This window comes from Capra hircus, chromosome 15 (assembly GCF_001704415.2).
Source record: "Capra hircus breed San Clemente chromosome 15, ASM170441v1, whole genome shotgun sequence".
Taxonomy (NCBI): Eukaryota; Metazoa; Chordata; class Mammalia; order Artiodactyla; family Bovidae; genus Capra; species Capra hircus.
The window spans coordinates 7,000,188-7,027,625 of NC_030822.1; the positions used below are offsets into that span (position 1 = coordinate 7,000,188).

General features: G+C 45.1%; 1 protein-coding gene across 16 annotated transcripts in view; it reads left to right on the plus strand.

Moving 5' to 3' along the window:
* Window positions 1–24,416, plus strand: part of PHF21A (PHD finger protein 21A) — a 190,234-nt gene extending 165,818 nt beyond the window's left edge. For 13 of the 16 annotated variants that reach the window (XM_018059177.1, XM_018059173.1, XM_018059182.1 and 10 more), the window contains 9 exons: window positions 5,935–6,033; window positions 8,615–8,666; window positions 9,419–9,498; window positions 9,952–10,012; window positions 12,562–12,725; window positions 19,274–19,429; window positions 20,697–20,772; window positions 21,086–21,189; window positions 22,723–24,416. In XM_018059177.1, the coding sequence (XP_017914666.1) occupies window positions 5,935–6,033; window positions 8,615–8,666; window positions 9,419–9,498; window positions 9,952–10,012; window positions 12,562–12,725; window positions 19,274–19,429; window positions 20,697–20,772; window positions 21,086–21,189; window positions 22,723–22,986 (1,056 nt within the window). In that variant the 3' untranslated portion in view covers window positions 22,987–24,416. Of the gene's footprint in view, window positions 1–5,934; window positions 6,034–8,614; window positions 8,667–9,418; window positions 9,499–9,951; window positions 10,013–12,463; window positions 12,487–12,561; window positions 12,726–19,273; window positions 19,430–20,696; window positions 20,773–21,085; window positions 21,190–22,722 lie in introns of all 16 variants that reach the window. The other 3 variants (XM_018059186.1, XM_018059187.1, XM_018059188.1) reach the window with 1 other exon arrangement.

Here is a 27,438-nt window from a genome sequence, read left to right on the forward strand (position 1 = left end):
TTGTTCAGTGTATTCTCTTATAATCCTTTTTATTTCTATAAGATTCATAGTAATGGCGCCGTTTTTACTTCTAATTTTCATTATTTGTGTCTTTTTTTGTCTTATCCTGTTTAACTAAAGACTTGTCATTTTGTTGATGTTTTCAAAGAATCGACTTTTGGTTTCATTAATTCTGTTATTTTTCTATTCTCCAGTTCGTTTATCTCCACTCTAATGTGGAGATAATTTTTACTATTTTCTTCCTTCCGCTAGCTTTGGGTTTAGTTCTTCTTTAGTTCCTTAAGCTATAAATTTAGGTTATTGATTTGGAATGTTTTTTATTTTTTGATGTAGACCATTACAGCCATGAATTTCCCTCTAAGCAGTGCTTTCACTCTGTTTCATCAGTTTGGGTGTGTACGATTATCATTTTCATTCTTCAGGGAGTTAGAAAATTTCCCAAGTGATTTCTTATTTGTTCCACTGGTTGTTTAAGAGTATGTTGTTTAATTTCTACCTACTTAAAAATTTTCAGTATTGCTTTATATCAAGTTCTGGCTTCTATTATCAGAAAAAATACTTCATATGATTTCAGTCTTTTAAAATTTATTAGGATTTGTTTTGTGCCCTGAAATATGGTCTGTCCTGAAGAGTGTTTCATGTGTACTTAAGAAGAATGTGTATTCTGTTGTTGTTGAGTAGGTTGTTGTTTGTATGTCTCTTAGGTCTAGCTGGTTTACAGCGTTAAGTCCTTAATTTCCTTACTGATCTTCTTTGTACATGGTCTTTCCTTTATTTAAAGTGAGGTATTAAAGTCTTCAGTTATTATTTTACAACTGTTTATTTCTCCCCTTCTGTTCTGTCAGTATATGCATCATATATTTTGAGACTCTGTTGTTTGGTGCCTGTGTATTTGAAATTGTCATATCTTCTTGATGAATTGACTCTTTTGTCAATATATAATGACCTTTTTGTCTCTTATAGCAATCTTTGACTTAAAAGTGAGTTTAAGTGTCTGATATTAGGATAGCCATCCCTATACTCTTTGACTACTGTTTCCATGCAGTGTCTTTTTCCATTCTTTGATGGATACCTTTTTGTGTCTTTGTGTTACCTACATGTCTTACATCTTTTTGGACCAATGTGATTTGATTTGATTTGATCTCGGCTTAGCTTCAGTAGTGCACAAAAGCTCTGCTCACCGCCCCCCACAGCCGTTACGTTGTTATTGTCTCACATTACATCTTTATGTATTGTGTAGCCATGAATACATATTTAGAATTTCTGTTTATGCATTTCTCTTTTAAATCGTATAGGAAGCAAAAAGGAAAGTTACAAACCAAAGCTACAGTAATACTAGATTTTACATTAATCTATATAGTTACCTTTACTGAAGTTTTTGTTTTGGGGGAGGGGGTTTAATTTACTGTCTAAGGTTTTTTTTTCTTTCATCCTGAATAATCTAAAGGGAGTTCTTTTAGGATAGGCCTGCTAGCAATGAACTCCATTGGCTTTTTGCAGGAAATGGAGTTCTTGGTTGATAGTCTTTTTTCTTTCAGCACTTCATTCATTTATTATTGGCCATGCCACATGGCATGTGGGATCTTAATTCCCTGACCAGAGATTGAACCCGTGCCCCTGCAGTGGAAGTGTGGAGTCTAACCACTTGACCACCAAGGAGGTCCTTTCAGCACTTTAAACATGTCATCCCATTGCCTTCTGGTCTCTGGTTTCTGATGAGAAACTGACTGTTAATCTTAGTGAGGACCCCTTACTAAGGGGTGATGCATCGTTCTGCTTTTGCTGCTTTCAAGATTCTCTTTGGCTTTTGACAGTGTGATTGTGTTGTGTTTCAGTTTCAGTATAAGTCCTCTTTGAGTTTATCCTCCTTGGAGGTCATTGAGCTTCTTAGATGTATACAGGCGAACCTCGGAGATACCGTGGGTTCAGTTCCACACCACCACAATAAAGCAGATAAAGGTAGTCACGTGAATTTTTTGGTTTTTCCATGCATATCAAAGTTATGTTTATACTGTGGTCTACTGATTGTGCAGTAGCATTATGTCCAAAAAAAAAAATGCATATACCGTAATTTAAAAATGCTTTATTGGTAAAAATGTTGACCATCATCTGAGCCTTTAGCAAGTTATAATCTTCTATAGTAGTAGCATCAGAGATCACTGATCGCAAAACACTTTATTTATATTATTGATATAATAATAACAAAAACGTTTGAAAAATTGTGAGAATTACCAAGATGTGACATAGAGGCAGGATTGCCACAGACCTTCAGTTTGTAAAGAATGCAACATCTGCAAAATCCCATAACGTGAAGTGCAGCAAATAAAGCAAGGTATGCCTGTAGATCCTGTATTTCATGAAATTTGGGAAGTTTGCAGCTGGTGCTTCTGTAAAGACCGTTTCTGTGTCTTTGTCTCTCCTTTCCCCTGGGCATTCTGACACATGTGTTGGTATGCTCGTAGTGTCTCACAGGCTTCTTGGGCTCGGTACATTTTTCTGCATTCGCTTTTGTGTCTGCTTCTGAGACTGGTTAATTTCAGTTGTCTTGTCTTCAGGTTCACTGATTATTTCTTTTGCCTAAACTCCTTTAGTGAATATTTCATTTCAACTATTTTTTAGTCACAGATTTCTATTTGCTGCTTTTAAATAATTTCTCTCTGTATTAATATTTTGTTTTTGGTAAGCTGTTGTTCTCCCAGGTTATTTTTTCGTTCTTTGCCATGGTTTGCTTTAGCTCTTTGAGCATATTTAAGACAGTGGGAGTCTGATGTCTGGGCTTCCTGAAGGCCAGTGTCTTATTATTGTGTTTCCCCAGTGAAACAGCTATACTTTCCTGTTTATTTGTGTGCCTCCTAATTGTGAAAAACGTTCACTTTTAAATTACAACGTGATAACTCTGGAAATTAGATTCTCCTCCTACCCCAGGGTTTATTGTTATTGATTGTTGAGAGCCTCTGTTGTTTTTCTGTGTAGTGCCTTTTCCAGACTATTTTTACAAATACTATTTCTTGTCATCTGTGGTTATTGAAATCTCTGGTCCTATTAGATTTACTTAAACAACTGGAGCCAAAAAGAAGAAAAAGGTAATAATAAGTAAATTAAAGCAAAAACAGAAAACCCTCTCTTGGCCTTTGCTGATTGGCTTTGAGCAGGGGCATTCCTTCAGTGCTAAACAGGTCACCTGTAACTGTCTTAGACTTCACCTCCTTCTTGGATAGAGCTCAAACATCAGCAGAGGTGCAAGCTTAGGGTTCTCTCAGCTTTTTTCTAAGGATGCATCTAGTCCCGGTAATGCTCTATGCACTCTGGATTCCTCAGTGTATGGGATAGCCATTTAAAGCCTTTACTCCTCTAAGAATCTTCCTCCTCAGCTTCCTTCTTCCTAGGCCGTTGAGTCTGTCTGCTGCATACTCCATCCAACATCCTTGCACACATAACTACGAGTAGCTTATGTATTTAGATGCTTTCATCAGATGGCACTTGGAAAGCCACTCCAGCCTTAGGCGGGCAAACAAAGGTCAACCTCTGTACCAGTCCTCAGGGGATTACCAGACAGGTCAGAATACAGAGCCACACGTTGAAAACAAGGTCCAGCAAAACACACCAGGAGCACAGGCTGCCATCTCCAGAGCCTCTGCTGAGCTAGCGGATGTCTTTGTAGGCAGGGAGGGAAAAATCGTTTCTTAACAAAATCTAGCAGCTTCTCTGTTCAGTATGTGTCTCACTGGTTGTTCTCAGTTTTTTGTTAGATCCCAACATTTTAAAAAGTTGATTCTGTCTGTTTCTGCCAGCTTAATGTTTGTTTCAGTGAAAGGAATGATTATAAAACTCCCTGTCCGGCCATTTCTGTGATGTCACTCCCCTCCCCTAATGTTTTTTTTTTCTTGTAAGCAGTTTTAAACAACAAAAATTTATTATCCCACATGGTTCTTGAGGTCAGAAATCAGTTTGCCTCTCAGCTTGGTGGTCCTGGCTCAAGGTCCCTGACAAATTTGCATTCAGATTAGTTGGCCAGAACTGCAGTCATGTCAAGGCTCAAGTTGCCCTGTGGCATGTGGAATCTTCGTGGACCAAGGATTGAACCTGTGTGTCCTACATTGGCAGGCAGATTCTCTACCACTGAGCCACCAGGAAAGTCCCCCTTCCTGTTGTTTCATTTACTTTATCTTTATTTTCTTGGATGATTTTGGTATTCTTTATGTAACCTTGAGATAGCCGCACTCTTCTTACACGAGAGAAAATTTGAACCTTGGATAACTCCTTAGTGAAGGGGAATTGGTTTGATCTTCCCTGGAGGCATTACCACTACCTGCTTTATTCAGCCCTAGAGATGGAAATAAGAAACCCCAAGAGACTTCACACAGCCTTGGAGTAGAGCAGCAAACCCTTGTAATTGACCCCTTCTCCCTCCCCCATCAGACTCCTGTTGTTCCGATCCACAGAGCTATGAAATAAGCTTCCTGGGCATGCAGGACCTTAAAACTGCTGCTAGAAACTACTCTCCCATTGTGTTCCTTTGTAGGTGTGTTTGGTGGCTTGTTTTATGGGGGAAATGTGTCCTTTTTGGTTAAAACAAAAAGTGTGTGAGAGAGGAGAGCAAGTGATTCTTCCGGTAGGTTCTACTCCCCACTCAGAAGATCAGCACCTCTTTACAGCATACCTGCTCTATGGTGAGGCCCTGTATTGGGTGCAGAGGGATGCTGAAGTGTGTAGAACAATCCTGCTCTCAAGTGGCCTCTGTATAGTCCAGAGGTGGAAATATTACAGTGATTTAAAAAAAAAAAAAAAAAGTAGCATTTATGCCCCTAGTGGTTGCCACAGTTCTGATAAGGCAGATACTTAAACTTTCCTAAAGGAATAATGTGAGGAGCAGAGGAAAATAATGGATGTGGCCAGGAAGTAAAGTGAAAAGTCTTTGTTATGATGTTTGTTTTTCAGATCTAGTAAAATATTTCACAACATAATGATTTCTGAGATCTTCTGATATCCTGCTTGTAGAACCTTCTTTCTACAGTGGGCTTTTGTTTGGCTCCTCATCAGTAATCAGAGAGTTTCACTTTTCCTTAATTACTTGTCGCCATACAAAAAGACCACTTGCATCTGCATTGTTTTCAATTTTGAAAAAGTAAATTAGGTTTGTGTTTATAGTTTTGTATCCACTGTTCTAATATCATTTCAGTGTTTACAGAGGGTTTCATAACATGAATTAGCCATTGGGTCATGATAAGAATAGAAAGGCCAACCCAGCCCCCAGTCTACCAATTTGCTAGCTTCCTCTTGTGTCTGAAGATGGTAATGCTACTGGTGGTGTTTTGTTTGAATGAATGCACCTGGAAGGTGAGGTTGGCTGCAATCAGGATGTCAGCCTTTTACAGTATAGTCTTTCCTCGGCGATTGCATCTCTCCTCTAATGGATGATACAGGCAGATTTTAAGTGTCCCGAGTAAGGGGAGTTCTGCAGCTTCTCTTAAGGCTGTGATTGGAATTCTTCTGAAATAGAAAAGTGTGTATGTAAGACTTTTTTTTTTTTTTAACATCATTCAGATCTCAAGCACACTGTGAACCAGAGCTTGACCTATATGTAACAAGAATGGACTTATTTCTGGAAAACTACTCCTGCATCCTAAAGTACATAGAAATAGACTATTGTAATCTTTTTTTTTTGGCTGCTCCGGGTCTTAGTTGCAGCATGTGGGATCTAGTTCCCTGACCAGGGATCGAACCCAGACCCCCTCCATTGGGAGCACAGAGTCTTAACCTCTGGACCACCAGGGAAGTCCCTCCCCCTTCTAACCTGAAGTCCATATTACCTCCTTTATTAATGTTTCCGGTTTGAGTATGTTCTTTTCTTTCTTGTTGGCAACAAAGTATGTTTGCTTTTATTCTCCTAATAAAAAGTGAATTCTGAAGTTTCATCTAATTTTCCTCTTCTAGACGGTTAAATCCCACACAGAAACAGATGAAAAACAAACAGAGAGCCGGACCGTCACTCCGCCTGCTGCACCCAAACCAAAACGGGAGGAGAACCCTCAGGTAGGCCCAGCCCTCCAGGGCGTGGCTCAGGCTCTGAGATGTGACTTACTCTCATACATCAGGGGGGACCCTTGCTTTCTGAATCACTTGGTTTCCTCTTCTTGTGCTTTCTCACTCTTCAGTGATGTTATTGCCAATCAGGTCAGCCTGGGACAGATTAAGAGTGTGGCCTGTAGGGTTCACGAGCTGACAGACAGAGATTCCATAGCTGTGTCACAGATTTGAATTGTGTGGCTCGTGACCATTTCCCCAGGTACCCCCTGCATTCCTAATGATCATTCTGTTCCGTTTGTCTCAGCCAGCGTCTATAAGCTGTCCCATTCACAGTTAACGTCTATCTGTGTTGTTGATTACACTTGTTACGTGTGCATTTTTGTTATTACTGTTGTATTGTTAGATCCCCAAATCCCAGATGAATCAGCAGCTCGAAAGTAGATCATTGAAGCACAAAAGTAGGGATGAAAACAGTAACATCTGTGCTGCAACTGAATATAGACTTATAAACTTAGATAGCAAACAGAACTCTGGTACAAACACAGATTGTGAATTTGTGTGTCCTTGGACAATAGAATATTATAGTGGATGCTTTTGTACAAGCAGCTCTAAAAGAGAAATGTGGACAGGTAATACGATGACGAATATCTGATAGCTGGATGTTACTGGACCAGCAGTCCATTCCCTTCTGTCCTCAGTGCATTCTTTGTAATGAAACCATGTCAGGTAGTGGCATGAAGCCATCAAAGCTTCATGTCATTTTTTAGAGCAATGATTTATCAAGCCAATTCAGGTTTTTCTACAAGTACAAATTATAATTCTTTATGATATGAAATGAATTAATTTTTAATCTGCTTTTTAAAGAAGAGACCAGAACTTGAACCAAAAAGAAGTACTAGTCATGCACATTGCTGAGAAACTTACAAAATCATCTGCAAAATTAGTGTCAAGTATTAGGCTTGAAGGGTGAAAAAGAGAGCAGATTATTAGCAAAATTCCCTTCAGAAGAAACTGAAGGATATCTTATGTCAGTAGCACCATGGAGACACGCAAGTACCCTTGTATAATAACAGGTATTTCTAATTGGACAGAATCACTTTCATAAAGAGGATAAGTTAGTTATTGGTACACATGTGATACCTAGGTAAGGCCAGAGTTCTTGACTTTTTATTCTATTTATCACTAAAAATCAGCTCTATGGAAGAGATTTTTTTCCCCATGTAGTAATTCTTTTATGAGCTTGATCTAGACTGGCAAAGAGGAGTTGGACGTGAGTGGCCAAGAAGGGTGCTGTTACTTGATTAAAACAAGGTGCATCAGAATGTTAGTTCACACACTGCTTTATTAACAGAACAGTTGGGAGACAGTCTTCTGATCTTAAGTTTTGAAGGAATACGTGAAAATTAGGAATGCAGCTAATTGGCAGCTGCAAAGTGTATGCAGTGTATAGAATGGGCACCAAGTCCAAGGATTTTCCTTGAACTGAAGCACTCAGGCTGTTGGGAGGACAAGCGCCCACCTGCTTTTGAAATAAGAAATAAAATAATAACATTTCTTCAGGATGCTGAGAATACCAGTAAAGGACATTTCTGTGTTCTCAAGTGGCTTGTTCAAGATTATCTTTATAAAATACTCAGTAACTTGAGTAGCCTGAACCTGTCAGTTCAGGCCAGAATATCATGATGTTTAATGTTGAGAGTAAAATTTCTGGATTTTCAAAGACCAAATTGTGGTATTAATAATTCTGCAGGAGTGTCAACTAATGATGTTTCCTTCTTCATCAGTTAGAGAAATTGATGATTTATCATTTGGCATATTTAGCAGCTGCATGCAGTGCTATAGCAGAAAATGAAGACATACTTTCCAGACTCAAATCCAACCAAACACCAAAGTAGTAATCAATCTGTTGCTCACTCCATGTTTAAGCAATGAACATTCCAGACTTGGAGTCCAGTGTTCTCATAAGCCTAGCTTCCAATGGAGCATTGAGAGTGGTGGTCAGAGAGAAATCATCACTCTGTAATTTATAGGTCCATGGTTGATTGGAAAGTCACAGTATTAAGCACAACCACCTGCTAGCATTCCTAAAACTCTTAGCTTTGAGTTTTCATTGTCCTGAAAACTGAACTGAACTTTCATTGTCCAGTCAGTGGTAATAAAAATACAAGAACTCTTGACCCGGTGTCAAAAATGAAGTTCTTAGAATTTGGAGCTTGTTGTATGGGAAGCTCTGTGGAACACTCTCCATGTGCTTTTTTGTTTGTTTTTTCAGTGTGGAGTCCTCTTTTCTGTTAGAGAATTTTTCTGGGAAAACTTAGGTCTTTCAAGATTGTGATTTCTGCCATTGAGAAAGTAGAAGATATAGGCCCCAGTCCTTCTCTTTTGACTCCTGTAAGATCAGAAAGCTTCCCAGGCAGCTTCATAGCTTCTCAGAGCAGAGGGTGCCTGCTCCTTGCTCACCTGAACTTGGCTTTCTTCCTGCCACCAGCCATTGGGTGGCTTTCCCTAGGAGTCTAACTGGGAACATGCAGTTGGCTTTGTGAGAACCCAAACTGAAGTATATTCTTCTTTTGTTTCTCTGGCACAGAAACTTGCCTTCATGGTGTCTCTAGGGTTGGTAACACATGACCATCTAGAAGGTAAGAGAAGACATTTATGGTGCTGCCTTGCTTCTGGCCTAGAGCTTTGTTCTCAAAAACAGTGTTCAATTTATTGTTAGACTTGAAAATTGGAACACAGTGTGATTCAACCAGTGTGGACTTTTTTTTTTTTGGAGTAAACTTACCTTCCTTCTAGCTAATGTTCAGCTTCTCTCCTGTCTTTATTTGTCCACACTATTTTCCGGGGGAAATTCCCTACTTGCCTGGATTAAGGGGACTGCTGTTCACTTAGAGAAACTACTTTTTTTTTTCTCCTGGCAGCACAAAGTAGCAAATGGCCCTCTGACAAGTCTTGGAGTTTCTGTCCCTTTTGATTATCAGAATCTTAGGAATAGTTGCAGAGCTGTACCTCTCTTAGTTATTTAAGTCAAGAATGGTAAACTATGATTTCTCAGTCTAGGTCTGTGGATAAAGTTCATCCACACCTGTATTATAGTGACCTAAAAATAGACCAGGACAGCTGTTGACAAGTGTGGTCTACTGTTAAGCTCTCAGTCCACAGAGAACCACCCTGTAGGACAGCACGGCCTTGCCCTCCAAGAGGCAAGAGGAAACGGTCCCACGTGTTTGCTCCCAGCCGCATGCTGGCCTTGGCTGAGGCTGCAGGGGAACCAAGAGACTTGCTCTCATTTGCTAACTTGTCATGGGAAGACCAGTAGGTAGACAGGGAAGTCAAGCTTGGTGGGGTTCTCCGTGCCTCTCTTCTAATCCAAACCTTTTGCTTTCCCAAGAAATCCAAAGCAAGAGGCAAGAACGGAAAAGAAGAACAACAGCGAATCCGGTGTACAGTGGTGCGGTCTTTGAGCCGGAGGTACTCCTGTCAACACTCGGCCCTTCCTTCACATGTTCAGTTTTATTCACGACTCGTTCAGTGCGTCCCCTCTGAAAACCTGCTTAAGAGCAGTACCCAGATTGTGCTTGGCCAGCTTTGTAAAATGGTGGATTTTTCTCTGGCCGATCCCATTATATCATTTTTCTCACTGTTTTCCCCCTTAATTTCTTCCCAAAGTTCAAGTAGCTACAAACCTACCTTAAAATTTTAACTCATCCTGTCATCTGAGTATGACTGTCTCCTGAAGCAGAGACAGGCTTCTCTGGAGTATTCTCTCAGAGCCAAGCACATGTAATAACCCCGCATCTTAGGGTGACTGGCACTAACTGGCTGGCAAGTTGGCGGGCCTGCAGGGCTTGGTCTTTAGCTTGTGCCAGTTTAGTAATAACCATGCTGTCCAGCCAGTCACCTCTCCATCTTCATTCCCCAAAGCGCAAGAAGAGTGCAGTCACGTACCTGAACAGTACAATGCATCCCGGGACCCGGAAGAGAGGTGAGCGCCTTTTTGTGTCTCCCCTGGCTGCTGCTTTTGCTTTCTGTGTGTGTTTCCTTCCCCTCCCTCCTCCCATTGTCCTGTCTTAATTCCTGTACCCCTTGAAAATAGTCTTGTTGCTGTTCTCTGAGAATGAGGGGAAAAGAGAGTGAGATTTCTTATTAGAGGTCTGTAGACTGGATCAAAGCTGCCTTCCTGGAGTTCTGGCAGAGCTGGCTCAGGGGAATGGCTTAATGCAGCATTTCTGCCCCAGGCCCACCAGGCTGAAGATGAATAGCACAGTGAACAGAACACCCTGTAAGAGGAAGCATTTTAGCATCATTGAGCCAAACAGAACGCTGCTGTTGCCAAGATGTTCTTAGTAGTGTCTGAATGGTCCTGACACAGTGAGGACCGAGCATCACTCTTAAGCGTCTGTGAGCTGCAGGCTTCCTAGGAAGGAGAGGGGTAGCCACACTGAGAATTTAGAATGTATGAGAGAAGAGAGCATCTCCAACTAAGGAAGAAAAGATCACTGTGAAAACAGGCTCCCCAAAGCAGAAACTCCTGAAGAGCTCCATCCCCCAGTTGTCCCCCCCTCACCCTCAGGGCAGTCTCCACTCTCAGCACAAGTAGGCCTGAATAGGTCTTAACGGCTCAGAGTTCGAGCTCATAAACAGGGCTCTGAAATTGTTCTTTGATGGCAGTAATAGAGCCCAAGGTCCCTTTCTCCACATGCTAATGTGGCCCTGAATACACTTCCAGGCCAGAAAGGTTGCAGAGCGGGTGGAGTAGCGTGCTGATTTGTGTGCGTGCTGATTTGTGTGCGTGCACACGCTGTCTCAGGGCTGCTGGAAGCTGAGGCGGTCACCCTGAACCTTTGTCTGCCTTAGGCAGGGCTCCAACTGTACCATGCCCACCTCTTCCCCTCAGAGAGATAGCACACCCGCCTTAGTGACCCATTCCAGTGTTTCATCAGTCCCTCCTCTGGAAGCCAGAACACACTTAGATGGGAGTCCCGGAGTCACTGGGATTGCTTCGTATTACTCCCTAGGCCACAGTGTCATGGGTTATTTTCTGTAGTTTAGTTTTGTTTTTGGCAATTTTTAGTGACCTCTGACATAATTCTCAGAGAGGAGCCCCCAGCCAGAAGCTACAGTTAATTGGCCTGCCAGTGGGCAGTATCTGCTAAGAGGATAGGGGTTAAATGAGCCAGAAAGACCTTGGCATCTCTTGCCAAGGTCAGAGGATGAAAGCCTGCATTCACAATGCCTAGGACGTGCCTTCTGTGGGTAAACAAAGAGCATTCATCTTCCACTTTCCCTTCTAGCAGCACTAAATACCTTAGAAAAGACAAACCAGTATGATCTGTCTCTGTACTGCAGACAGTGCCGGTTTAACACAGATAGGTAATGTTTGTGTACTATCTGACAGAATCATGACTCTTGTACATAATTCTAATATAAATAATAACTATTGGCAAAGTCATGATGCCATATACCATTCACCAGTACTCGTAGGCAGTTGTGTACCTGGTTTGTTTTTGTTTTTGTTTTTTTTTGCCTGTGGTACGCTGAGTGTACACTTTTGATCACTTGACATCTTAGAAGCTATGACCTTGGCCTCTGGAAGACAAAGACCCTGACTTGATATATCATAAGGCAAGAGGGGTTGGCCTGGACTTCTGACACCCATTAGGACTCATTTGTAGATTCTCTGTAGCCATGAAGTTTGATGCAACATGCTCCTGCTCAGACCAGCTCTCTCAGTGAGCAGTGTTACTGATGACAGGGCCTTACCTGAGACGCTAGGACAGGTAGTTCACCAGAGTGTTTGTGATGGAAGCAGGGAGCACTCCTTGATCAACTGGGGAGGCTGTCTGAGTCCAGGCATACTTAAAGTCGTTGTTAGGCCCACAACATCTTTTTAGGTGTTAGGTTTCAGCTGCTCCCAGAACATATCTCTTACTAGCTCTGCCAGCAAGGGGCGGAGTAGTTAACTTGAATTTTGCCTCTTCCCTTCGCCTTTCTCCACCCTCGTAAAGTGAAGTGACCAAAATGTGTATAGGAGAGAAAAGGACAATCAGAAGTCCTCGAGAATATCTCTGGGAACTGAGAATCATTAATATTATTATATGGATAGCAATTGCAGAAAAACCTTAGGGAACAACGTGCAAAAGACACAGGAAAATAAATATTTATCCCTGGCCTCGACTCCCATTGAGCTTTGATATCTTGTTTTCCCATTAGAAATCTCAGATTGTAATAGTTGAGGAGTGTCTCTATAATCTGCCCAAGATGAAGACCTTTAACATATGACCCAGAATCTCCTGCCATTCTCTGAGGCTCTCTTATCCTCCCTTCGAGACTCATGCATTTGTTTCTAATGACATTTAAATCTTTGCTTCTCTTCCTCTCTTTGGGACTTTGTATTAACTTTCTGTCTGCTACCTCACTTCCTTTTCCATGCTAGCCAATGAGGAACACTGGCCAAAGGTATGTAAGACCATTTTTCCCCCTTTCTTTCCCTCCCCCCTTTTTCCCCTTTTGTTCCCTTCTCTCGGTATATAGGTCGTCCTCCAAAATACAATGCAGTGCTGGGGTTTGGAGCCCTTACCCCAACATCCCCCCCATCCAGTCATCCTGACTCCCCTGAAAATGAAAAGACAGAGACCACATTCACTTTCCCTGCATCTGTTCAGCCTGTGTCCCTGCCCAGCCCCACCTCCACAGACGTAAGTAACTTGGGGAAAGCTCACTCTCTTTCTCAGATGTGAAATCGGGGAAACCGTTATCATATGTTGTCTCCTTACCAGCTGCATCTCCTTGACTAATCCTGGAATAGCAGTCATCCCTCCAGGACACTATGTGCCATGTGAGGCAGCTTTCTGCTAGGGCCCCAGGTCCTGCCATGAACTTGAGAATCATGTTAAATAACACATCAGGAAGCTCGGTCAGGGCTCTAGTCTGGATTTTATCCTCAGTGAAGGAGTTCTCAGGAAGAGGGATGGGGTGGGGAAGTCAGCTCCTGTAACTGAGAGGTGTGCAGGCGTCTTGTCATCAGTTTTGGGGAGTGGGGGTAATGGACAAAGGTGCACATTTCCCCCAGCAGTCCTTGTTTCTTGCTTCAAGTAGAATTTAAGGCATGGGAAACTTTCCCTTCGAGCAACTTTATTCAGCAGAATTATCAGAAACAGGTTCCTGAGAAAGCATCAGCCTGCCCCTGAGGCTGCAGGCGTGTAAATTGCATGCTCCCCACCCCTCACCTAACAGATACTGCACACCCTCTGCTGAGCAGGTGCTGCTCTTGAGGCTGGGGACAGAAAAGGGAACACAACCAATCCCTGCCCTCAGGGAACTCCACATTGCAAGGCCAGAGGCAGTGGCTAAGTAAATGAACATTTAAATGTCAGGTAATGAAACGTGCAGTGAAGAAAAGGGGCACAAAATCAGAGTTACGGCAGGAGGTCCTGTTTTATGGAGAGCAGTGAGAGAGAGTCTCTGATGGGAATGGGGTAGGTGGGAACATCTTTGGGGAGGCATTCCACGCCAAGGGGACAGCAGAGCAGAAGCCCTGCTCACAGGAGGACATGTGCATGGCATAGAGAGGCTCTTGGCGAGCACACAAGAGAGCTTGTGGGAGAAGAGACTTTAGAGGGCCGGGCCCGCCGTGCAGGGCCTTGCAGCTTTAACTCTGAACGAGACGGGAGATGCTGGAGGGTTTTAAGTAGAAAAGTGGCATTACTTTCCAGTTTTTATATTGAAAAAATGTCAAACCTACTGAAAAGCTTCAATAACAATACAGAGAACAAATGTATACCCTTCACCTAGATTCACCAACTGGTACAATTTTGCCACGTTTGCTGTTCCCCACCCCTCCACACACACTTGTTTTGCCGACCTAGTTAAGAAGTTGCAAACATCATGAAGCTTTACCCGAAATACTTCAGTGTATATCTCCTAAAAACAAAGATATTCTCTGACATAGTCACAATAAACTTATCAAAGTGAGGAACTTTAATATGATAAAACGTTATTATGATGATATACAGCCCATCTTTAGATTTCTCCAGTTGTCTCAGTAAATGCCTTAGTGGCACTTTGTTTTTTTCTGTTCCAGGATCCAATCCAAGATCACTTTTGACATTAATTTTTATGGTGCTTTGTCTTTAGTCTCCTTACTCTGGAACCGTTTTTCAGCCCGCCTTTGTCTTTCATGACATGACCATTTTTTAAAAGATAAGCCACGTGCTGTATAGTGTCCCTCCATTTGGATGATCTGATTGTTTCCTCAAGAATAGATTCCAGGTGTGCATTTTTGTAGGAGCACTAAATACATGCTGATGAGCCCTTCTCGGTGCATCTCAAGAGGCATGTGTTGTCCATCTATGTCATTGTTGATGTTAGCTTTCATCTCTAAGGTAGACTCCATCAGATGTCTTTACTCGTAAAGGTGCCTGTTACCTTAGGTGCAGATAGCTTTGAGTCTGTAAAAATACCCCAGCAGTCTTCAGTTCGGTTCAGGCATTCAGTCGTGTCTGACTCTTTGCGACCCCATGAACTGCAGCTCGCCAGGCCTCCCTGTCCATCACCAACTCCTGGAGTTCACCCAAACCCATGTCCATTAAGTCAGTGACACCATCCAACCGTCTCATCCTCTGTCATCCCCTTCTCCTCCTGCCTTCAGTCTTTCCCAGCATCAGGGTTTTTTCAAATGAGTCAGCTCTTCATATCAGGTGGCCAAAGTATTGGAGTTTCAGCTTCAGCATCCGTCCTTCCAATGAACACCCAGGACTGATCTCTTTAGGATGGATGGTTGGATCTCCTTGCAGTCCAAGGGACTCTCAAGAGTCTTATCCAACACCACAGTTCAAAAGCATTAATTCTTCGGCACTCAGCTTCCTTCACAGTCCAACTCTCACATCCATGCATGACCACTGGAAAAACCATAGCCTTGACAGCAGTCTTACTCAGTGATTTTAGCGTCTTTTGATGGTGCTTGCCTGCATTTATTATTTTTAAGGCATTTGCAGAATTTACTTGGATTTTATAGGAGACTGAGGAGGGCAGGGTGGAAGCACAGAGAGACCAGGTAGGAGGCCATTGTAGGTGTCCTGGCAGGAGCTGACGATGGCTTGGCCCAGTAGAGTGTCAGAAGCAGAGGTGGAGAAAACTGATAGGGTCCATGTCTGTTTTGAAGAATGAGCAGAATTAGATAAGGGGATGTAAGAGAAAAGAGACTAGCCAAAGATTTTAGCCTAAACAACTGAAAGGATGACGCTGCCGTTTACTGGAATGACAAGAGCAGGTTTGAGAAGAGAGACCAAGGAGTTAATCTTGTACATGACCCGTTTCTTTTGTGGATTACAGAGCTTGTCTTTACCTGAAGCTACATTTTCAGGTAAAATGTCCTTTCAGCTTGAAGTCTCTCTTTGTACTTATTAATGACCTGCACGCATGCATGCTGTCATTTCAGTCATGTCTGACTCTTTACGACCCCGTGGACTGTAGCCTACCAGACTCCTCTGTCCATGGGATTCTCCAGGCAAGAATACTGGAGTGGGTTGCCATGCCCTACTCTATTAGTGGTCTGCTCCTCTCCAAAGAGCAAAAGAATACCGTATGCAGAGCATGAGTTACAGTTCCAGAAGCAGCAAAGTAAGTGTTGTCTTTGGAGGACCAGGGTCATGGAGGAGTTGTCTTCTCGAGCAGGTTTCCTTCCTTGGACATAACCAAGGCTACAGGCCTAGACTTGCTCTCAAGATTCAGCATTGGCTTTTGGCATTACTGGTTGACACAGATTTTCTGCCTGTCCTGTTAACGAGTACCAGGACACTGGCAGAAGCCCTGTTTGTTGGCCCCAAGGATGGTCTCCATTTTACTCAGTTGAAGCATTGCCAAGGTGTTGCCAGCTCACAGTTTCGTGGTAGGGATCCTTCGCGAGGTGGTGCACAAATGGTGGTGAACAGGCGACTGTGGATCTGCAGTTGAGTTACCATTGCTAAAGAATGCTATGTTTATGACTTTTGACTTAGAGCGTTTATGATTTTATTTGACTGAACCCAAAGGATCCGTTCAGATCAAATCACAAACTGAAAAGCTTCTGCCAAGTTGCATCTTAAAATGCAAACTTTGTTCTTTCCAGGAAACTAAAGGTGAAATAAAGCTTTTCTAAAACCACTAAATATTTTGAGAACCTTCTAGGTTACACCTAGTGGAATGGATGGGACTTCCCTGGTGGTGCAGTGGCTAAGACTCCATGCTCCCCATTGCAGGGAGCCCGGGTTCAAGCCCTGGTCAGGGAACTAGATCCTACATGCATCAACTAAGACCCAAAGAAACCAAATAAATAAAAACCCTAGTGGAATGGGTTTTCTTTAAAGATAATTGACTTCTACTTTTTCAGTGTCCCAACAGTGGCAGTGATTAAAATCAGCACACAGGGCTCTATCTGTGTTTGCCTCCAGGTAGTGTAAACCCCAGCAACGTTAATTAAACAATCACGGTCGAGAGGCAAGCCTTTCCTGGGGATCAATAATCATCCAGAAGGAGCTAGTGATATAAGACCCAGCCGGTCACTAATCTTTAGGATATACTTGTTGCCACTGTCATCGTTTTTGTGAGAAGAAAAGATACGTTGACATGGTTGAAAATTCTTTTAGCAAATGATGAAGTTGTGATTGATATAGCCAGGGTGTTTCCCAAAAACATACAGCCCTTAGCTCCTAGCAGACTCTTGGGTCAGCCATCATTCAGCTTGCTGTTTGGTTTATGGTAGTAATTTGGTCAGTCACCGAAGCCTAATAAGCTTTTGGAGCTGGGGCAGCACCTCTGTGGGACTTCCTCTGCTTTCTTTAAGCAAAGAATCAATTTTGTGTGGCTGAAATACATATCTTAGCATTTTATATTCCATTTTGATGGGCAGTAGTTCTCAATGGGAAGTGTTCTCATGATAGCACTAAAATGTTCTTTGCCGTCTTCATTCTCATTCTCTCAAGCGTAGGACAGTGACGTTTTCCACATCTGACGTGATCAGTAATAACGTCATCACTGAGGGCTAGCCAAAGGTGTACCTGTGTGTTCTTGGGTTTTAACGTTTTTCAGTACATGATTTTCGTAACTTTCTGTGATTCTGTTATTATTTCAAAATAAAAAAGCTTTAAAAGTCTTAGTACAATAAACAGCAATAGGTAGAACTCACATAAAAAAAGCACTTTGAAGTAAACAAGAGCAGTTTGAGGTAGACAAAAGTGCTTATTAATTCTTAAAATTACTAAGGGGTCCTCGCACTGAAAAGATTATGGACTGCTGCTATAGGATAAGATAGCAGTAAATAAGATAAGAGTCTTCTTTGCTTTAGGAACTGGAGAGAAATTACTTAACCTTTATTTTATGTACTCTCCACCTTCCACTTCCTGATGGTCTCCTTACTCAGTAGCAAAGGGAAGTGAACAAGAACTCTACCCCAAAAATAAGATAGGTATTTGGGATAAGATGTCCAGTTTGCCTCATTTACTTCATCACTGATAAGTTTACCTGTGGTTCATGTAAAAGAGTTTCAGAAACCTTAAAATTTGTCTAAACTCCTTAAAGTCACAGACTTAAAGCATGTGGCTGTGGTTTAAGAAAGATGAGCTGTCTAGAGGAGCACTCCCCTCAGCCTGATCTTAAGAACAAAAGAAGAAAGTCACAGTTAATCTAGGAGAGAAACCTTCATGTCTTTCAGTGCCTTTGAAATTAAACTGTTACACTGCCTTCTCCTGCAGTATTTTTGCACATGTACCAAGTATCTTTTTTTTAATTGTCCAAAGGTAACATTGTTTTACTAAAAAAGATTAGCATCCATCCACACTTTGATGTATCTTACAACTTTTTGCAGCCAGTTTTCTATTTCACGAGATACTCTACATATGTAGATACTGCCAGGTAGTCTCCTTTCCTACCCTAGATATGTAGATACTGCCAGGTAGTCTCCTTTCCTTTCCTTTGGAGAGAAGTTGTAGGTCTGAGAAGATAACATTCCTGAAGATACCCTGGAGAAGGGAAAGATGACTCACTCCAATATTCTGGCCTGGAGAGTTCCACAGAGTCTGTAGTGCGTGGGGTCACAAAGAGTCGGACACGACTGAGCGACTTTCACTTTCACTTTCTGCAGTGGTGGCTGAAAGGTTATATCGTAGAAAGGAAGAACTGAGCATTGCTCTGTCTTTGCTTCCTGTGCAAAGTTTCTGTATTAGACCTTCTGGCAGAATAGCCTGGAATTCTAAAACAACACACTGGAAGTGAAAAGGAGTCTGCCCCAAGTTGTGGCACTGCCTTCTTAGCTAACCTCTGGCATGACCCCTCGGTTTTCCCTTCCCTGGTGTCCTTAGCAGCAGCATTAATCCTGTTCAGAGAACGGGCCAGGGATTGACTCGCTGGAGACCACTTCTTTAATACCTCATTTTTAAAAAATGTGTTCTCTCCAAATTTTAAATAGATCTGCTTTTTCCTGATGGTGCCTTTGGTCGTGAGGGCTCCCGCAGACTCACCTGAGTACCAGAACTGTCGCTGGTGGGGGGAGGGGGGACTAGCAGAGCGCACTGAGGCTGCTCCTCTTCTTCCATCTGGTGAAGCATCTTACAGGGAGGAAAAAGGCCTCCCGGAATAGAATGGACCATTGCACAGCAGATGCCAAGTGCTGGTTTTAAGAGAGCACCGTCAGGTGTTTGGCGTTTTTAATTCTTCATGTTAGAATGCTCATAGGAGTTTAACATGCTCCCGACTTAATCCTTTCCCGTGTGAATTTTGACTGTAGTTTTCCTCCCAGAACAACCAAAGTGTTTAACAAAAGCCTCCATTTCTTGTCTGTCTGTCTTTTCCAATTTTTCTAAACTCCCCTGAAAAACGATAGGTAATTGGAATTTTTGCTGTCGTATTGTGGAACACTTTGATGAACGGATTTCAAGGTCTTTCAACTTTATGATTTGTGGGTTGGACTGTACTAAAACATAAATGCTGAGCTGTTGCCTCTAAAGCTCATTTTGGCCTGGGTGACTACAGAGTTACAGTCTCCTGTAAACTCTTAAGAATACCGGCCCCACCTGGAGAGCCCCAACTGTATGGACCAGGTCGGGGGCTTGCACCATTGGTTAATTCCTGCTTTTCCTGAGCACTCTTGTAATGAGTTGGAGGGACACAGCTGATTGTCCTAAAACATATATTATGTGTATTCAGAACGTGCATGTTAACATTCAGCTTTTACCTTTTTGTCCTTTCTTTACCTTTCCTCACAATGTCATAGGGTGATATCCATGAAGATTTTTGCAGTGTTTGCAGAAAAAGTGGCCAGTTGCTGATGTGCGACACATGTTCCCGTGTATATCATCTGGACTGCTTAGACCCTCCTCTGAAAACGATTCCCAAGGGCATGTGGATCTGTCCCAGATGTCAGGACCAGGTACTGTGGGGTGGGTCAGAGAGGACGAGAGACAGAGGAGGAGAAAGACCCCCTCCCCTGTCATCTGGGTGAACAGCACAGTCTCTTCCCGCTCCGGTAGCTCTCCAGGCCACGTCTGCCATACCTACAGGACAAGCCCTCCCCTGCATAGCTTCTCCTCTCCGAGGTCCTCAGTTCGTGAGGCAGTGACTCATGTAAGGCGGAGAAGCCCTAACTGCTTCTCTCTATTTGAAATGATGTATCTTTTTATTACTGTTACCCTTAAAACTCCACAGTACTGTCTGCCTCATTCTCTAAAAGTGGTCCAAACTTAGCACATGGTTGAAACTCTGGAAATAAAATCCTTAAAGGAGAATATGCAATTGATCATTTAGTTCAAATAAGAACAGTTTTACTTTTAACCCGTGTTCTCATCAGGATCAGAGCACTAACTATACAGTACTGTCTTAATATTTAATGCACTTGAAAGAAGAGAAACAGTGCTCCTTCCCTCCCCTTTCTGTTTAGTTTCTGATTTTTTTTTCTCAATGATTCATGTATGTCTTTATGTTTTTATGATAAGCTGTCCTGAGACCATTTTGAAAGTAGGCAAGCATATAAATAGTAAATAAATAAGCCCAGTACTCAGCAAGCTTTAGGAGCCCTGCTTGATTTTTTGGAATCCTGATTCGAGAGACTTCTGGTCTCCCCCTTTAAATCTCTAGTCTTCGTTCTTCCTGTCTCCATGATGTAGTAGAGACAGTCCTCATACTGATGCTGCTTTGTGACCCTCTGATAATTTTCTTCATAGGCTCTAGATTATACTTCAGTGTTTGGGGTTGATATTTAATTTCCTCGATCAGGCTGTCTTTGAGGGACATATAAGCTAAAACTGAGATAGGCAGCCCGAGTCAGGTCAGGGATGATCCTACCTGTGGTGCTGCCATCACGCAGATGTGCAGCTTGTGTGCTGATGGTTCTGGCCATAGGCCGTAGCTGAGGGTCATGCAGCAGGTCTGAAAAGTTGGGAGCGCCCAGCCCAGTCCCCGCCTGTGCCTATGCTGGGGCTCAGGTGGCTTGGCTCTTCCTGCCGGTGACCTTTATTCTCTCATGCTGGTAAACTGGAACTTCGTAGGCCAGAAACGATGCCATGGGTCTTGCCATGCTGCCACCATAAATCCTTCCTGGAGTTTGTCTGCCGATAGCGACAGACGCTGTTGCTTGTTGTTACACAGGGGATGTGTGCTTACACTTCTTTCTCAAGGATAAAATTTGAAAATCTTTTCAGATGCTGAAGAAAGAAGAAGCAATTCCATGGCCTGGAACTTTAGCAATTGTTCATTCCTATATCGCCTACAAAGCAGGTAAAGAATTATCCATACTGCCTTTTGAAAGTGAGCCTGCCTTTGTTTAAAAATAGTGACAGTAGTTGTTATGTTTTCAAAGGGAACTTCAAAATTACACATGAAAAGCTTTATTGAATGAAATAAAAAGTTGGTTATAGTACTTTTGGGGGAGGAAAACTGAAGTGAGATCTTATATGTAATGCCAGGCCCAAGCCACTGACAGTTTTCTTAGCGTCCTTTTTCATGTAGAACAGAAAGTCCAGGTGAGCAGGTTCTGTGTACTGATGGCACATGGGACTAAGTTCCTTTTTTTTTTTTTTTTCCTTCCCAGCAAAAGAAGAAGAGAAACAGAAATTACTTAAATGGAGTTCAGATTTAAAACAAGAACGAGAACAATTAGAGCAGAAGGTGAAACAGCTCAGCAGTTCTATAAGTGTAAGTCAACCTCATGCCTTCAGTGACAGGTACAGAGATGCAGAACTTTACATGTGCGTCAGAGGACGTGTGGCTCTCAAGGGTTGATGCATTCCTCGAGCTTACTGACACTGCTACCTTAGGCGGTTGCAGTTTGCCTCCAGTTAGAGGTTGGTCCTCAGGTACAGGGGGCCAGTTGGTACATGGTGCCTTAGCCAAGCTCTGGAGCATCCTCTTGGCTTTGATCTGAGAGATTTTCAGTCTCCAGATTTTCTCTGTTACTTGAAGAGGTCAAGTAGCAGCTATAGGAGCATAGCCAGCACCCCAGTGAGCTCCTGAGCGTGCTGGGAGGAGTGTGGAGCCACCTGAGCAGACCAGGTCCCCGTGTGTAACTCTGCCCAGTTGCTCTAGCTAGCTAGCGGGCCCGTCCGCAGGGCCTTCCCTCCTGTCCCCTCTCCCACGCCCTGCTGATCGCCTCTCTAGGGTCCCCTGCACAGCTCGAGAAGGAGCGCTTTCTGGAGATGAGTACTGGAAGTAAACACCCCCCAGCCTGGCTGACCGGGTGGGAAGGAGAGCTGTGTTTGCCGCAGAGATTCAGAGGCTCCTCCTGACCGGAACAGGCTTTCTTTTTCACTGAGTAGGTCCCTTTTCCACTGAGTAGGTCCTCTTGTTGCAGTGATGTGGCCCCAGCCCTCATGGATGCCAGGTGGCAGTCTTGCTGTCCTTCTTCATTGTACTGCCCATTGTGGCTGGCAGGTTTCACATCGCTTTCCCTGCCTAGAACAGAAGCCAGCAGGTGTGGGAGGCCTCATCAGTTCAGTTCAGCTCAGCTCAGTTCAGTCACTCAGTCGTGTCCAACTCTTTTCTGACCCCATGAACCACAGCACGCCAGGCCTCCCTATCCATCACCAACTACCGGAGTCTACCCAAACTCATGTCCACTGAGTCGGTGATGCCATCCAGCCATCTCATATTCTGTCGTCCCCTTCTCCTCCTGCCCTCATACGACACAGCAAACAGCTACCTGTCCATGACTGAGCAGAAGGCTTTCTCTTGGCTGGAGTCTTTGACTCTCCTAAATATCAGTGAATATCCCGCCTTAGGGCCCTGCCTCTGAACTCCTACTGTCCCAGTGGTCTTCAGTAGGCCCTTAAACTGAATCCGGATACCACTGGCTTGTGTCTATCCTGGAAAGCTCAGCCCAGACCGGAGCATATCAGCAAGGTAGAAGCGTACCCAGGCCTGCTCAAAGCAGCTTCAGCTCAGCTGTGAGAGCCCTTTTTTTTTAAAGGCCTTCCATTTTACGGTATTATAGCGGTGATTCATGTTTGGCTGTAAGTCCTAGTGTCAAGTAGTGGGCTTTGAAACCACTCACTCGCTCCCTCTCTCTTGCTTCTCGGGCCTCCTCCTTCCCTTGGGTAGCAGCGCCCACTTGCGCGCTCGAGGTGGAGCAAAGCGAGGTGTAGGGCTGCACCCTAGCCCACAGGGAAAGGGCTGCTGGGCCTGTCAGGACAGCCGGAGGCTCAGTGCCGCTGCCCTTCTCATTGGCTGCAGAAATGCATGGAAATGAAGAACACCATCCTGGCCCGGCAGAAGGAGATGCACAGCTCCCTGGAGAAGGTGAAACAGCTGATCCGCCTCATCCACGGCATCGACCTCTCCAAACCTGTAGACTCTGAGGCCACTGTGGGGGCCCTCTCCAACGGCCCGGACTGCACGCCCCCTGCCAACGCCAGCACCTCCACGCCGGCCCCCTCCCCGCCCTCCTCCTCCCAGAGCTGCACAGTGAACTGTAACCCGGGGGAAGAGACTAAATAACAGAGCCCCGCTAGGATAAGCCACGAGATCCCGGCGGCAAGGAGAGCAAAACACTGAAGACTCTAGCAGAGCCGAGCCGGAGTTCTTCTGGAAAGTACAGAATTCTTTTGGTTCTTTGGTTCCAGAGAGAGAGAAGATGCTTGTGCCAGGTGGCACCAGAGTTTGCCAATTGATCCTTCTTATTCTGTGTGTACATGCAAAGATTGGACCATGTTACATGAAATAGTGCCAGCTGGAGGTTCTTTGCCAGCACCATGCCAAGTGAAATAATATATTTACTCTCTCTATTATACACCAGTGTGTGCCTGCAGCAGCCTCCACAGCCACGATGGGTTTGTTTTTGTTTGGTCGGGGTGGGGAAGCAGGGCCGGGCGGAGGGAGAGCAGGTTTCAGACCCTTGTTTGCCGAGCCGTCTGTCTGGGTGGAGAGACAAGTCCAAAGAGTGCGTGGGCTTTCTGTTTCTAAACTCTCACTACTATAAAACCAAAAAGAGGAAAGGGAGATTTCACCAACCCCAGTGCCCAGAGGAGGGGTGGGGGAGGGGAGGGGAGGGAGCCGGGGTGGGAACAGTGTACCGAATAAGCAGTATTTCATAGTGCCTGGAGAGGGCACCGTGCCCGGAGACACGGACACCAAGAACCAGCCACCCGGTTCTTCTCCGGAGCACCCCGCTCCCAACCTTGGGTGCCCCCATACTCCCCAGGTTCCTTCCCTGCTTTGGCAAATTGGTGCCATCCCCATGGGTGAGCCGGTTACCTTCCCTCTCCAAGAACAAGCAGAACCAGGCCTCAGGTGGCCCTTGCCCGGGGCAGGGAAGAAGGGTGTGTGTGTGTGTCGAGGAAGGAAAAACGGTGGATCAGTGATTTTACTTGAAAACAAGCTCCATCCCTTTTCTATATTTATAAGAAGAGAAGATCCTGAGTGAAGCAGCACGCGACCCAGGTGTGTGTGAATCGAATGGAGATGTTTCTTTTCTCCCTTTTTTTTTTTAATTTTTGTTTTTGTTCCTTTTTTCTTTAAAAAAAAAAGTTTTATTTTGTTGTTTATTTTACATTTTTGGTAACAAAAACTAAAATAAGGAATAGAAAAGCTGTTTTTCAGGCTGACAGTCCAATTAAGGGTAGTCGAGACCTTGCATGGTAGAATAGGAATCATAGTGTCAGTGAGGTCCAGTGAGTCTGTGTGAGTCCTTGTGTCATCGTTCGGGGCACTGTTTTTTTATGCAAGGGCAAAAATCTTTGTATCTGGGGAAAAAAACAACAACAACAACTTTTTTTTTTTTTAATTAAAAAGGAAAATAAAAGATATTGAGGTCTTCCTAGTGTTACTTAAATTAAGATCAAGGTAAGAAACATTGTAAAAAAAAATTACAAAAGTGCTATTTGTTTCCTAAAAACAGTGATTTCTATTAAAAAGGTGTCAGAACTGGAGAAAATGCTGTGTAGTTATAATTTTTTAGCACAGAACCTGCTGATCATGATGACATTTTGCTGTGTTTGTGTCTCAAGACTGGTGGGCTAGTCTCCGTGATTTCTGTCCTCCAGATGGCTGCAGCCCTGATAGGCAGGGGCTGAGCTCTCCCACCATCCTCCCCTCCTCGGAAAAGATTGTCCTCCCTGCTGGGTGCAGGGAGCGGGGCTCCTGTTTCTGGAGCCCACTTGGAGCGCGGATGGTGTCAGGGCCCTGCTTCTTGTCTCCTCGGGTTTTGCTGGAGCAAAAGGCTGGTGCCTAAATAAGATCCCTTCCTTTGGTGCTGCTCTTGGTCTTTCAGCCACCAGCATTTCGAGTGCCTGGGGGACAGCTTTGAAGGAAATGGCCAGTGAAGCCCTTTGGTGCCCACACACCCCGGCTTTGACAGGTGCAGGGAGCAGGCTGGCTGCATCAGCCCTTGGTGCTTAGAGAGGACGAGAGAGTGAGATGTCTTGAGGGGACAGGGTGTCTCTGAGATGAGGGAGTCCCTGGGTGGCCTTCGTGTCGTCACACTTTTGAAGAGAGAGCTGCATCGCCAGCTGCTTTCTCTGCCTGCTGGCTCCGGTCACTGGAGATGGGAGTCTTACCCCACTTTGCCCACCCACAAGCTTCCTGGGTGACCTTTGGCTAGAACGTTGTGCTTGCCTTTGCTTGGCCTGTCGCCTTCTTGAGAAAACCAGGGTTCTGAAAGGCTTGGACCATTTCTATCATTTTTGCCTTGTGGGGAAAATAATTTTTGTCACGTGTGCCCTCCTGCTGGAGACCTTTGCCCATGGCACACATCTGGCCCCAGGAGGGAAACAGAGACTCTGCCTGGACACTCCCAGTGCATCTCCCTCAAGCCCACCCGGTGTCCAGTAAGGGCCATAGTCTAGGAGGGGGCAGAAGGGGACCAGTCGTCTCTCCCTCACCTAGTGAGGCCCAGAGAGACAGAGATGGACCCTGAAGGCGACTGCCACAGAGCAGTCCTTTTCATGTAAAAACGTGTCTCTTCTCTACCAACAGTTTCCGTTCCTCTTCCTGGGATGCTTGTTAGAAGAGGGGATGACAAGGGGGCTGCACCGGCCTCTTGAGAGTCAGGGCCTGGCTGCAAGGTTGCCTGAGTGGGAAAGAAAGGCGCTCCCGTTGCTCATGCAAAAACCAAGGTGCTATGTCTAGTCAGGGAGCTTTGGGAGATGCCTGGACTAGTTGGAGGAATGGTTGGCGGAGCTTCAGAGCCCAGAGGTGGGCTGTGCGCCCTGTCTTGGAGCCCTCCCATCAGACTTGCCTGGGCCCAGAAACAGGAGGTGGCTGCTTAATACCTGTCTTCTTGAAAGAAGAGGCTTTTGCTCAGGAAGGAGCCACCGGGGATTCTCAGGGGTGGGTGGCCAGGCTAGGAACTAACTGACCAGGGTTTTGCAGGCTGCTGTGAGCAGTCACACTCTGACCTTGCCGAGGGTTGGGGGTATGGATTCTTCTCAAGTTAAGATGTAAGCTGTTGCGCTAGTCATCTAGGATGACGGAGTGAAAAACTGCAGCCCTGCCCCCATACCTGCATTCTGGATTCAAATTCCCAGACACCCCTCACTGCAGAGAAAAGGCCCTGGTCACCAGTGTCCTCCTCCTCATGGTCTGCCAAGAGAAGAGCCTCCCTGTCCCTCCAGACCCGAGGGTCCCTGTGACCACCTGAGACATACCTTCATGACCGCCCCACCTCCCTCTTCCTCTCCGCTGCTTTCCCTCTACTGACAACTTCTGAGGGCAGGGGAGTGACTGGTCGGGGCTGGGACTGATCCAGCTGCCGGCTTGGGCTGGATCAAGGGGCCTCTTGTCAGTCCTGGGCCAAGGTGACGTGCCCTGGAGGCAGTGAGGTCATGTTGCTGTCATCTTCCCTGCTCGTGTTCTTGCCAGTGCGGCCTGCAGCTCCCTTTTTCTTTGAGAGCCTGCTGGGTCTTGTCTCACCTCTGCTGAGCTCATCCAGAGTTCTGCTTTCTTCCTTCCTTACTGGGCCCTTTTGGGGCAAGCCTGTCAGTCATGCCTGACAGGGAGGTCCCCCTCAAGACAGCCCCTCACGGGCCTTGGCCTGTGGGGCCTGTACCCTGGCCATGGCGGCCTCTGGCTCGCACCCAGCGCCCAGTGTCCCTGCAGGCCTGCTGTGTCCCTGTGGCTTCTTGGCTCAGGCTCAACAGGGCGTGTGAGTGGGGCGCAGCTCCTCGCCCCACGCCTCTCCCGTGAGGGCGGCCACATTTCCAGCTCATTGCGGTCTCTGGGTGTGGAGTCGCCTCTCTAGCCATCTCTGCCACCTACTCCTGGGGCCAGCAGAGCCTTCTTGGGCTCTCATCCCCAACCACGACGACCCACACAGCAACTCATAGCAGTTTCCTCCTTACATTCCCTTTTAGGGCTTAGTCTTTCTCATTTATCCAAAGGGCTTAATTTAGGAGACTTTTACCCCAGGAGAAGAAAGCTTTTTGGTAGGAGGAAGAATGGGGGCCCGGGTACGTCTTCTAGTCCCTGGGTTCTCCAGATTCGGTGGCTTTTGTTGGATGGAGGTGACCTTGCTCTAAGTAGAAAGGAAGACCGTGGACCTCACCCCCACCTCTCAGCTGGGCACCCTTGGCAGGAAACAGGAGACCCACTTTCTCCGATTTAGAGCCGTCCCCAGTGTCAGCTCCTTTCCAGGAGGCAAAGGGTGACCCTCCCACCAGAGTACAGGGGAAGAAGCTGAGAGTTTCCCTGTTTAGAGAGCCCCAGTGGAGCTCCTGAAAATAGCTCCTGAAGAGCAGGGCTCACAACTTCTCTGCATTCTCCGCTCGCAAAGGCTCTTGTTCCCTGAGGACTCCACCAGCCCCACAGCAGCCTCTGACCCCTGCCCCTCTCTCCGGGGTTGCTGGGTCCTCAGCCCAGGGTAAGCTGAAGTCAGGCAGGACCGCCGGAGGTCAGTGAGCTCTGAGCAGAAAAGTGCCAGCCAGCTCCCAACCTGTCTCTTGTCCAAGCCCTTTG